The 10702-nt window shown below is 40.9% G+C and overlaps 1 protein-coding gene and 1 non-coding gene across 2 annotated transcripts in view; one reads left to right on the top strand and one right to left on the bottom strand.

Annotated features, from left to right (window-relative positions):
• The window catches only part of LOC148421196 (nucleosome-remodeling factor subunit BPTF-like), a 34385-nt gene extending 26425 nt beyond the window's left edge, over window positions 1–7960 (bottom strand). Inside the window, exons 1-4 of the mRNA XM_088419260.1 lie at window positions 7149–7960; window positions 4246–5068; window positions 1597–1648; window positions 1312–1480 (exon numbers count right to left, since the gene is read on the bottom strand). Of these exons, the coding sequence (XP_088275386.1) occupies window positions 1312–1480; window positions 1597–1648; window positions 4246–5068; window positions 7149–7734 (1630 nt within the window). The 5' untranslated portion in view covers window positions 7735–7960. The remainder of the gene's footprint in view (window positions 1–1311; window positions 1481–1596; window positions 1649–4245; window positions 5069–7148) is intronic.
• A 1923-nt stretch (window positions 7961–9883) lies between these two features.
• On the top strand, window positions 9884–9965 carry trnas-aga (transfer RNA serine (anticodon AGA)). The gene has a single exon. It is a non-coding gene; the product is annotated as a tRNA-Ser (tRNA).
• The last annotated feature ends 737 nt before the right edge of the window (window positions 9966–10702 follow it).

Consider the following 10702-nt stretch of genomic DNA (forward strand, 5'->3'; position numbering starts at 1 on the left):
CATGAAAACAACAAAAATTGTGTTCAAAAGTCAGTGTCACTTTATCACTGCTTGATGCAAAACCAATCAAATCCAATCATGATACAAAGGGGGCATATTGGGGGAAAAATAATTTTATTGCTTCTATACAAATAAATGGGTCTGTGGAATATCAGTCACTCCATCAAGCACAGATTCGTGCAAGCTAATTGTCTTATGAGTAAGCTTTAGATATACCCGTTCCGTGAAATGGGTGATGTGGGGATTCCTCTTCAAATTTTGGGCTGTTTGAGGAAAATGCAACGGCTTATTTTACCAGGACATAATCGCTCTCAATGTTTAGAATAAAATGAAAGGTTTACAGCTCAAACGGCTCGAAATGGCTCAAGAAATTTAGAAATTATTTGAGAAAAACAAACTCCTAAGTTTTGAATGTTTTGTGGGAATTTTAATTGTGAAAATGTTGTATCTTTGCTAATTGGGAATTTTTGGTGTCAGCGTGGTCAAAATGAATGTAGCTTAAAGGAGGAAAACAGAAAAAAAAAAAGAAAATTCCAGGATAATGTATTTGTTGAGTCTTTAAAGTTTACAGTTAAATTTTAGAGAGTGGGAATTATTGGCATCAATAAGAATAAGATAAATAATTAAATGTTGGATTAACTTGAATCGCTCAATGTAGAAAATCTTATTTAATTCATTTTGTGGATACCTTATTGAATTATTTTTTAAATATTTTGGCCATGATAATGACAACTTGAACAGTTTGAACTGTTTGAAATGGTCATTAACAATAGAAATTAGAGGAGAAAAACTGAAAATCGGAAATTTTCATTTTTAGGTGTGTATTTTCAGGGTTTAATTAATCTTTCTTGGGGGGGCCTTTAGAGACTTTGTGTTGACGTGTTGATTAAAATTGTCCAAAACGTCAGAAAATTCAGCCCCCAGCAATAAATATTTTCTGTAATTAAAGCCATTAAAGCAAGCAGACCTATTATCTTACTCTTAAATCAAAATATGTTTTTTGCCAATATTCCGGAATATTACAAAACAAAACAGTAATTGAATCATGTGTTTTTGTTTGCGCGCTGTGCTTTGTCAAAGTGAAGTAATGTCTTTGTTTTTTACTAAGTAATGCAAATTAAGACATTCTTCCTTAATTCGGAAAAAACGACAACATATCACACGGCTTCATTCATTATGAAAATGAACACCCTTGCAGCCCTAATCTTTTGTGCATCTTAAACAAAGAATGTCAGGTCAGACGTAATCAAGACACACGATAATTGGTTCAAGTCTCCTAAATAAATAAATAAATAAAATGGAGCTCATTACCATTGGCAACATTGAGAAAACACCTGTTGCTGCCCCTAGCCTTGTTGGTTAGGTCCTCTGTGATGTCCATGTGTACGTGAACTTCATCCCGAATTTCTTCGAGGGCAGTATAGAGGTCGGCCTCCCAGTAATTCTTATCCAAGCATCCAATGAGCTCGCCTAGTTGGACCTGGCACATAAAGAAAAGAGACTCCATGTAAAAACCAGATGCATCAAAATGATTCGTGAGCATATTACGATACGATCAATACGATCAAATACAATGTCTGAATTAATTTGACTTACCTTGGAGCTGTAGTACCAGATTGTTTTAGCCTCCTGCTCGCTATCTTCTTCTCTGTAGGGGATAAAGTGGAGGACATACGGATGATTATTTTTGTAATACCATGGGAAGATTTGACACATTACAAGAGGGTGGGGCAGGGTTTAGATTGAAAAGACATTCAGAAAATAAGGTGTGTGATGATGTGATTATTGTAATTAATTTGCTGGAGGGTAATGGGTGGGAACTGCAGTCAAAATCATTTTTTTCTTTTTAAGTGTTTCCAATTCACATTTAAATTATAGTGCAGTACACATTTGGTTCTGATGTATAATGAATCAATACTGGAATAGCGAAATCAAACTGTCACGAAACCTGGAGTTCTAAAGCCCTGTTTTAAATGAAAAAAACATCAAATCCCCCAGACAGATGACCAGTGTATTCCAATGGGCATCCTATATTTTTTGTTTGTTTGTTCTAAGACATTATAAGTCAATATAAGATATATAGGGTAATACAAGACAGAATTGCAATATAAGAAAGAGATATTTGTTCAGATTTAAGTCTTAAGTAGGCCACAGTTTTAAACACACACAATATGAACATGATCCACATAGCACAGTGGCCTGTTTTCAGCACAAACACACACAAAAATCTCTGCAGTCAATTAATCAACGTGTGCTGCGATGGCTGGTGTGATACAATGATAATGTGACGAAATAAAAATTGAATGTGTAGAATTTGTAAATCATTGGTGCATGATTTACAAATTCTTATAATTAGTACAACTAACCAAAAAAATTGCAAACAATTCACAGTCTCAACTAGGGATGCACAAAAAAGAAAATATCTATCTGAAACCTAAAACCGAAAGAGAAACACTTGGCGAAACTTAAACGATCAAACAACATTTCGGTGGTGAATCGACTTCAGCAGCATCCTGCACTCTAACTAAAGATTGATGCCTGATTAAAAATTTCTGATTCAAATCATAATAAATTGTCTAACAGTTGCATTCTCTTTTTCAGAAGGTGGCTGTAATAAAGGAAGAGTATTTGAAAAGCACAAAATGAAAGTAGGAGAAACTGATGAATAGAAGCAAAAGGAAGAAAAAATAGAAGTACAGTAGTCGTGCTACTAGTTGTGGTAGCAGTAAGAGCATTAAAGGTAGCAGCAGTACTAAAGGTAGTATGAGTAATAGTAAGAGGTAGTATAATAGTCATGGCAACTAATATGCCACCAACGAATTGTGAAAAGTGTTATTTATATTTAAAAAATGTGGTAAGTTAAAAGTGACTTGGGGAATTATGCCATAGTACTGAGGAAGTAGGAAAGAGGGAAAGGCTTCAATGCATGGAATTTTTTTCACACTGGGCTATTATTTTTTTAATTCAGGTTTCGTTGTAGAGGACTTTTACTGCAGTTTACATATCTGCCTACCATTACTGTATGGATGTGTGTGTGTGTGTGTATATATATATATATTTTTTTTTTTTCCCCCATCAGTTATTATTTTGCGCGGTTTGTTCGAGACCCAGTTTATTAGTCAAAGTCAGAGGTAAATTCTCCGTCACAGTAGAGTGACAACGTAAACGATCTCATTCACAGCCTCATGAGACTGATACGCAGTCGACAGCCAGTCAAAGCTGCCTGAGTAAACAAACAAATATCGTCAAAATAAGTAGGAAGGCATGGTCTGTGCATAAGCAGAACTTGAAAGATCTGCTCTGCCCCCATGCGTCCTGGTGAATTCCTCAGTTGAGAGAGGACCAAACTGGAAAAAAATTGATTTAAATTGGGATTAAAAAAAATAGTAATAAAAAAAAGGGATTAAAAAAACATGATTATATTATTCTTTGCTGATTGATTGGATGAACCCAAAAGTGAATGGTTCTCCTTCTCCGAGCCATCGTCATCAAGACAAAAAGAGCAAACACTTTCTTCCTGTTAATTGGAAAACTGCGTTGTTCCTGCAATTTGTCTCACCACCCAGCAAAAGAGTGGATATTGCTTCTCGTTTAGCTTGTGTGTTAGCCATAAGTTGCGCTATATTCTCATGCACTTTTCATTCTTGTCAAATAAATGATAATTAGATGACAGAAAATGTTCGACCCTGTATCAAATGCACCTGTTTTATCTGCTAGCTGGGGAAAAAAAAGCTCAGCTCAGGCTTGGTTGTTGTCATGGGCAAAGGTTGTACACAACTGTGCGAAGTTTTGGAGGGGAGGTGAAATCACAGTGATCATGTGAATTCACATGTATGCAAACTCTTTTATACCTGTTGATGTGACTGTTTTGAATGAATCAATCACAATTAGTCTCAAGTCAAGAGAAATTCGACTATTTCAACTTCCTCTGATTTACACCAAATACACTTCAGCCAGTCTAGCAGGCATTTCCTGACATTTTTTGTGATCATAGAAAATCCAGTTTTAAAGTAAAAAAATAACAGCATAATCCTTCATGGTTTTGTCATGTTTTTCTGTTCAGGTTGCTGTTGTCACCATCAATAAAGTATTCAAAAACACTGAGTGAAAAAATGAAAAATTCTGGATCTTTTACAAAATGTTCCCATTTCTAAAGACAGATCAGAATTGATTTGATGCATGCAATTCTGCAAAAAAAAAAAACAAAAAAAAAAGACGATTTTGAAGTAAATCTGGCCAACTTACACGACGATGCGGCGATTGAGGAACCAGTATTTGCGATTGTGCCGGTCATACCCGACCGGCAGCTGACGAAGGAAGGGTCTGGTTTTCTGTATTTCGGGGATGCAGTCGGCCACACCGGGCACCTTGTGCGCTACGCACACCTCGCACTGCCACTCGTCCTCAGGCACTTCCTGCAGCGGCGGCTTCACACACTCCAGATGGTAAACGGCTGCGCAAGTCTCACAGCACAGCAGGTCGCCCAAGCGGTGGCACACCCGGCAGTGGTCGTCGTAGGCTACCACGCCTTCTGACATGAGCTCTTCCCTGGCGATGTTGGTCGCCAGGAACTGGTCCACTAAAAACTGAAGAACTTTGATTTTGCTCTCCAAGGGTTCAAAAGGGTAATCCTCTCCTTCCTGGAAAGGGAGAATGTGTCGGTATTCCGGGTCACTCTCACAGTACGCCCGCAAGACCTCTGGCCAGGTCATACCGTCCACAAAATAAAGTGTGGAATTAACAGAATCCTTCACGTCGGCGGGCCCGAAGGTGGTGTTGGACGTGTCCTCCTCTCTGAGTATAGCCTTGAGCAGGCAGATGTGGGTCTCTGCCAAGAGCGTGCACTGCTCCTGGCTGGCAACCGCCGCGCAGAAATCCTCAAAACGGAACGGGGAAAGCCGCAGCACTGTGCCGAAGTTGCGGAGAACCTCGTACACAGCCGACACGTTGAGGAGCTGTGAGGTAGGAACCAAGAGGTCCTCGGAGGACTTGGGAAGCTCCAAGGGGGGAATGTCTTGTGCCTCGAAGACCGGAGACTGCGGCTGTACCACTCGACTCCTTCTTCGACCTATTGGAGGCAAAAAGGAACAAAGCCCGGAATGAGAGGAACGAATACATGATTGACCACAATGTAGCCCACCCAACGCACACCTTTTCTGTTGAAATGTTCTAAAATTCAACATTCAAATCATTCGAGCGCATCTACTTTTCCAGAAGAATTATGGTTGTAAAACTTTATCTGTATTAAGTCATTTCTGTTGTTGCGCAGTGTTTTTTTCCCCAGGGCGGCATTTTTGTTATTAGAGTAGTTATCATTTGTTGTACATAAACATAATCATGTTTTCCTTTCGTTTTTATATTGCTCTTCTTTGTTATTACTTCTGCATTTTATATACTATAATAAAAAGTAAGGCGTTACAATAAAGTAGTGGTTAGCCCAAGTCACATTTCTGAGATTGGGGTTTGAGTGCTGGAGAAAACTCCAGGTAGTTGGTTAATGTGTCGATAGTTTGTCCATATGTGCCGTAAAAGTGGATGGCAGCCAGTCCAGAATGTACTCTGCCTCTCCCCCAAATTCAGCTGACATGGACCGCCAAATGAGGATATGCTTTATAGAAAACTCAGAAATACTGTAACAGGGTAAGAGGACTTGTGAGTAAAATGGATCATATAAAAGATATGACCCAAAATAGAACAGTGAAGGGGTACAAGGCTGAACTTAACAATGAAATATTAAAGATGGGAGGTAAAGAAATGTTTAAGTTCAAATCAAGACTTACTACTGAGACAATTGTAACCTACATTTTTCTTGTGTAAGTGGGCTTTTGTAATGTCACTTGTTTTGTGTTTAGTGGTTGTATTTTGGTTTTGATTGTTGGGGTGTTATTTGTCTGTGGTATATTAATGTAAACACAATATTATGACAATAAAATTCATTAGAAAAAAGGATGCATCTTGCACCCAAACAGAAGGAAGGGAATACTTGTTTCCTATTGAAATAGCTTAATTTGAATTTGAACACTTCCAAACGTCAGTCTAAATAATATTTGTCCTCACAAATATGACAAGTCCACACAGAAAGGCCAGAGCCCAGATTCCAGACCAACAATCTTGGAAGTCTGAGGCAGGTATACAAACCACTCATCCATTGAGAGTAGCTATTGAAAAATAAAAAAAACGTATAAAAAACATAGACAATCAACTTCGTGATCAAACATGATGATCAGTTTCCAAGTTGAAGGACCAACGAAAATTTGAGAGCTAAGACTTTAAAACCATTCCTCTATTTTTTTTTTCAATTCTCAGTCCTCACTACCTCGATTGACGGGCACCAAAGCTAAGAATCACCCGAGAAGTTGAACAATGAATTTCTTCATGTTGTGGTGAATTGTCCTATAACATTATGTGACGCAATGACAAATGATAACTTTCACATAAACTATCCTAAGTATAAAATAGCATATCAGATTCCCACACGTTTGGCTGCTACGCTAACGACATGTAATGAATGAGCTGATGTCTGCAACAAGTGTGGAAAAAGGCGCCTCTCTTCAAAACAAAGAACTGTCAAACTAATTCAAGAGCCTGCGCGAGGACGTATAGCTGCTTCAGAGTTGATCATTTTTTTAAATCGTAGTGATCACCGCAGCGAATTCTTAATTGCAGAGTAATCGAAGCAATTACTACAGGTTATTCGGACAGAACCGTTCTTTGGGCATTAATAACAACTGGCAAGTGTTTGGAAAAGTTGCATTACAACTATGATATCGTGAGGTTTTAATAAGTGCAAAAACGCAATGGATGAAGAGTAAAATATCGAAACACGATGCTGCATTTTGTACGTAAAAAGCACATCTAAGCTACGGTGGAGAAACATGTTTTGTAGGGGAAAAATGTCTATTCTCAACATTGACAGGACCGAAGTGCTGATCGGACAAAAGTGTTCTAACCACGCGAGTCCGCTGAAGCGTGGGGCATTTTTTTTGCAAAGCGGCGGCCAGCAGAGCAGACGGTAAACAAAGGCCTGTTTCTCCGTGCAAGCTCCATTCTGAACAATGCGATTTGCTTTTAGTACTTTGAGCTCCAAATATAATGCACTCTTCGAGAGGGGCAATTCCCACTCCGTGCATTTGCAGAAGGGCGAGTACCTGCGGTGCTCCCGGGCGAGCTGCGGCTCCCCGCGCTACTCTCGGTGCAGTAGCTGGCATCATCATCTTCTTCATCTGCTATTTCCTCCAGATAGTCCGAGTCGTTCCCCAAGGCCTCCTCTTCTTCTTCAAGATCCGTTGACGGGTTGTCGTTCAAGAGTTCGTCTTCCTCCGATCTGTAGCTTAAATTGTCGTCCTCTTCGTCGCTGTTGTCGTCGTACACCACCTTGATCGGAGGCCGCCTCACTCCACCTCTACTGCCGCGGCCGCTTCTCGACCCCCTGCCTCTCCCTCTGCTTCCTCTGCCCCGCGATGCCGCGCTCGCCTCCGGGGTGGCGGCTCCAAGTTTCTTGCGGCCCCGGGACAAATTAAAGTTCTCTCCTTGGCCTGATAATTCCGCGTCCACCTCGGCGGAGCCAGTGAGACAACCGCCGTCGGGTAAGCCGCGTCCACGACCCCGTCCTCTGCCCCGTCCCCGGCCCCGCATCCCTCTGCCCCTTCCACTCCGAGAGCCGCGGACCGGTCCGGGAGAGCCTTCCCGCATCCCGGCTTCCAGTTTGGGCGGCCTTCCTCTTCTCCCCCTCATTGTAGGAGAGCGCCTCTTCTGTTCCGCTTCAATCTCGGAGCCGCGAGACGCCACGCGCAACGAAGAAAAAACTAGGAAAGGGCATATAAAGGGGTCATGCGAAAGTTGCAGCCAAGTTCCCACCAGCCCACGATCTAGATTTTCGGGCGGAAAGCTTAAAGTGAATGGCCGGTGTCCCGCTCTGGGTCGCCAATCGACGCCATTTTTCTTCTCGGCTCTCTCTCCGTTGAAAACACAGAAGGCCTCAAACCTGCGTCAAGTCAACTGTAGTTCGCGGGTATTTCACCGGAAGTCAATCTTCCTGACCATCGAAATAAAACTAAAGCTGTGTCGAGACACTTGCTCAAAACATTGTCCACGCCATTGATTTTTTATCAAACACAATACTTTTTCTTCGTTTCCACAGAAACTATACCTTTGGCGTCATTATTCTGCAGCAAAATGCGACTTTACACCGGTGCTGTTTAGGAAGTACTCTTTTTAACTCTCATGTAACTTGATGCACGCCGCGGAGAGCCAACCATGTTCGATCACGTGACTCACTATTCTACAACAACGCAATTTGCATGCTAGTTCATAAAACGAGTTACACATGCAAGCACTCCCTGCCCGCCCCGTTGCATTTTCAAGAGTTGTCTGATACGTGGGATGGACTTGATTAGCTCGGACAGTGAAGGTGAGCAGTGGTAAAGGTGAGCGAGACAAGAGAATAATTGTGCATGCGTCCCAGCTCCGTATAGAGACAGACTCTGGCCAACTTAAGAGCTTGCCGCTTCTCGCGGCTACAGACCCTGATTGGCTGGATGTGGTCACATGGTTGTCTCAGAGCCATCTTGCAGCTCATCGCTTTCCGTGTCTGGTTCTGAATTTAACTGCTTTTCGTTCGTCGTTCATCATTTGTTTTAAATTTTAAAAAATACAAATGCTGCGCAAAATGGTCACATGCTTGGCTGTCGGTTACCACACGCCAGGTGGCAAAGACGTGAAGCTCCACAGTTTCCCCTAGACACCAAGGGATGAAAAAATAAGGGCAAAGTGCATCCCCAGGATGGTTGGACACCAATTGACAATAATCTTTGCTGTACGTTTATTGTCCTTTATTCTCATTGTCAGGAAGAAACAATGAATGAAAAGTAACAGATGAGGCATACGTTAGGAGTTTGTATAGCTGAGACATATTTTATTGACTAGTCCACCAGGCACCTAGTCCCCTCCCCTGATGCTTTGGAGCAGTCTTTCCTTAGTCGACTGGTCAAACAAAGATCCTTATCGATGGAAATGGCGATCCTTCAATGTCATGACACACACATTCTTTACTGTGTGCTTGTACATGCAGTCAAACTCCTCTACAACAAAACTTGCATGTGCAAAATACTCCCCAGTGTGAAAAAAAATCAATGCATTGAAGCCTTTCCCTCTTTCTTACTTCCCTATACAATAACAACAAAAACCCTGTTGCATAATAGGATTTTTTTCTGCATTTGCCTTGCACTGAGCCTTACTATGGCGACAACAAGCCTGTGGAAAAAATGTAGCTTGGTTTAAGTTTGATGGCCAACACACTTTTGCAGCCCCACAAGTGAGACGATATTTTTCCATACTATAGGTGGCAGTAAATGGAGTCAACAGCATAAAAACAACTCTAGTCTATAACAGAGGCAGAGAATCCTAGTAGATTCAAATGATTTAAATTCTTCCAACCTCTTTTTTAACAGACTCCTCATCTCTCGCCAATGTGGTGCTCGCCAGGAGTTGTTTACAGTATTTAGGTCACAGTAGTTCTTTTCAGCTGAATCATAAAGGTGTTTGCTTCTTCAAGAGATTTGTTTCAATCAGAAAAATAAGTAACCAGTGGCAAGATTGCCTTCCAAGCCATATTTACAGCATATTTTAAAAGGAATGAAATTCAGCTAATTAAAAAAAAAAAAGAAAGATCCGTGTGGCAGGTGTGTACTGTTGAAATGTGTCACGTTGATTTGGCTGCAAGATGGCACTTAATCACGCGAGTTGGCCAAACTCTCTAAACACACGGCACTTTATCAAGCGAATTGGTCAAACGCTCTTCAAACACCAGCATACAATATAGCCGTCTGAGGAATTAGGGGAGAGATATTTATAACTAGAGCGTTTGGTGACGGTGCTTCTAGGAGTTGTCGTGGCCGAGTGGTTAAGGCGATGGACTAGAAATCCATTGGGGTCTCCCCGCGCAGGTTCGAATCCTGCCGACAACGTATTAGATTTTTTTGCTTCAATTTACGTCATCTCCACATTTAAATATTACACAACCCAAATCCTAGCCGTTCACGACCAAACGCTAACAGTTCTGTTACGCATTAGTGAATAGTGGTTAAAGCGGTGTAGACCGGTTACAGTCCGTTTCCCGCACAGGTCGCGTTCGAATATTACGAACCCTGTCTGGAGTTTGTGTGACGACCTTTGTTGCAAGAACTGAGAAATCTTTATTAGGTGTTTTTTTTTTTTTCTAAACTGGCACCTATGGTATGGGTATGTTGGGGGGGGTTGATGAATAAAGCGCGTCGAATGTAGAAAGTCTCATTTATAGCAGAGGCTTAATTGTAACAGCTTCGGTTGCAATTTCCACTTGGAAAGGCATCACTTCACCAAGCTATTGAATATTCAATATTGTATATCCATTGCAAAAAAACCCACGTTAACACCTTTAAATGGGGTTCGTTTTCCACCAGATGGCCTGCGTGTATTTTACTCGTTTCGTCATATTATTTTTTTTCAGAAGCATCGAAAAATCTTATTCAAAAAGGTTAGCAATTCTTTCAACTCCCTTCAATTAACAAGTTCTTACTTTGCCTTCAAAGATATGACTACATGTTTTTTTGAATTGATTATACGTTTTGCTTTTATTCCCAACTCAATTAAATTCTGCAGTATTAATAGACTGCCTCACCTCACAGTTTATCTGTGCTTCTCATTAGCAAAACGAACACAAAAA

This window comes from Hippichthys cyanospilos, chromosome 7 (assembly GCF_059441005.1).
Source record: "Hippichthys cyanospilos isolate Australia breed blue-spotted pipefish chromosome 7, RoL_Hcya_1.0, whole genome shotgun sequence".
Lineage (NCBI taxonomy): Eukaryota > Metazoa > Chordata > Actinopteri > Syngnathiformes > Syngnathidae > Hippichthys > Hippichthys cyanospilos.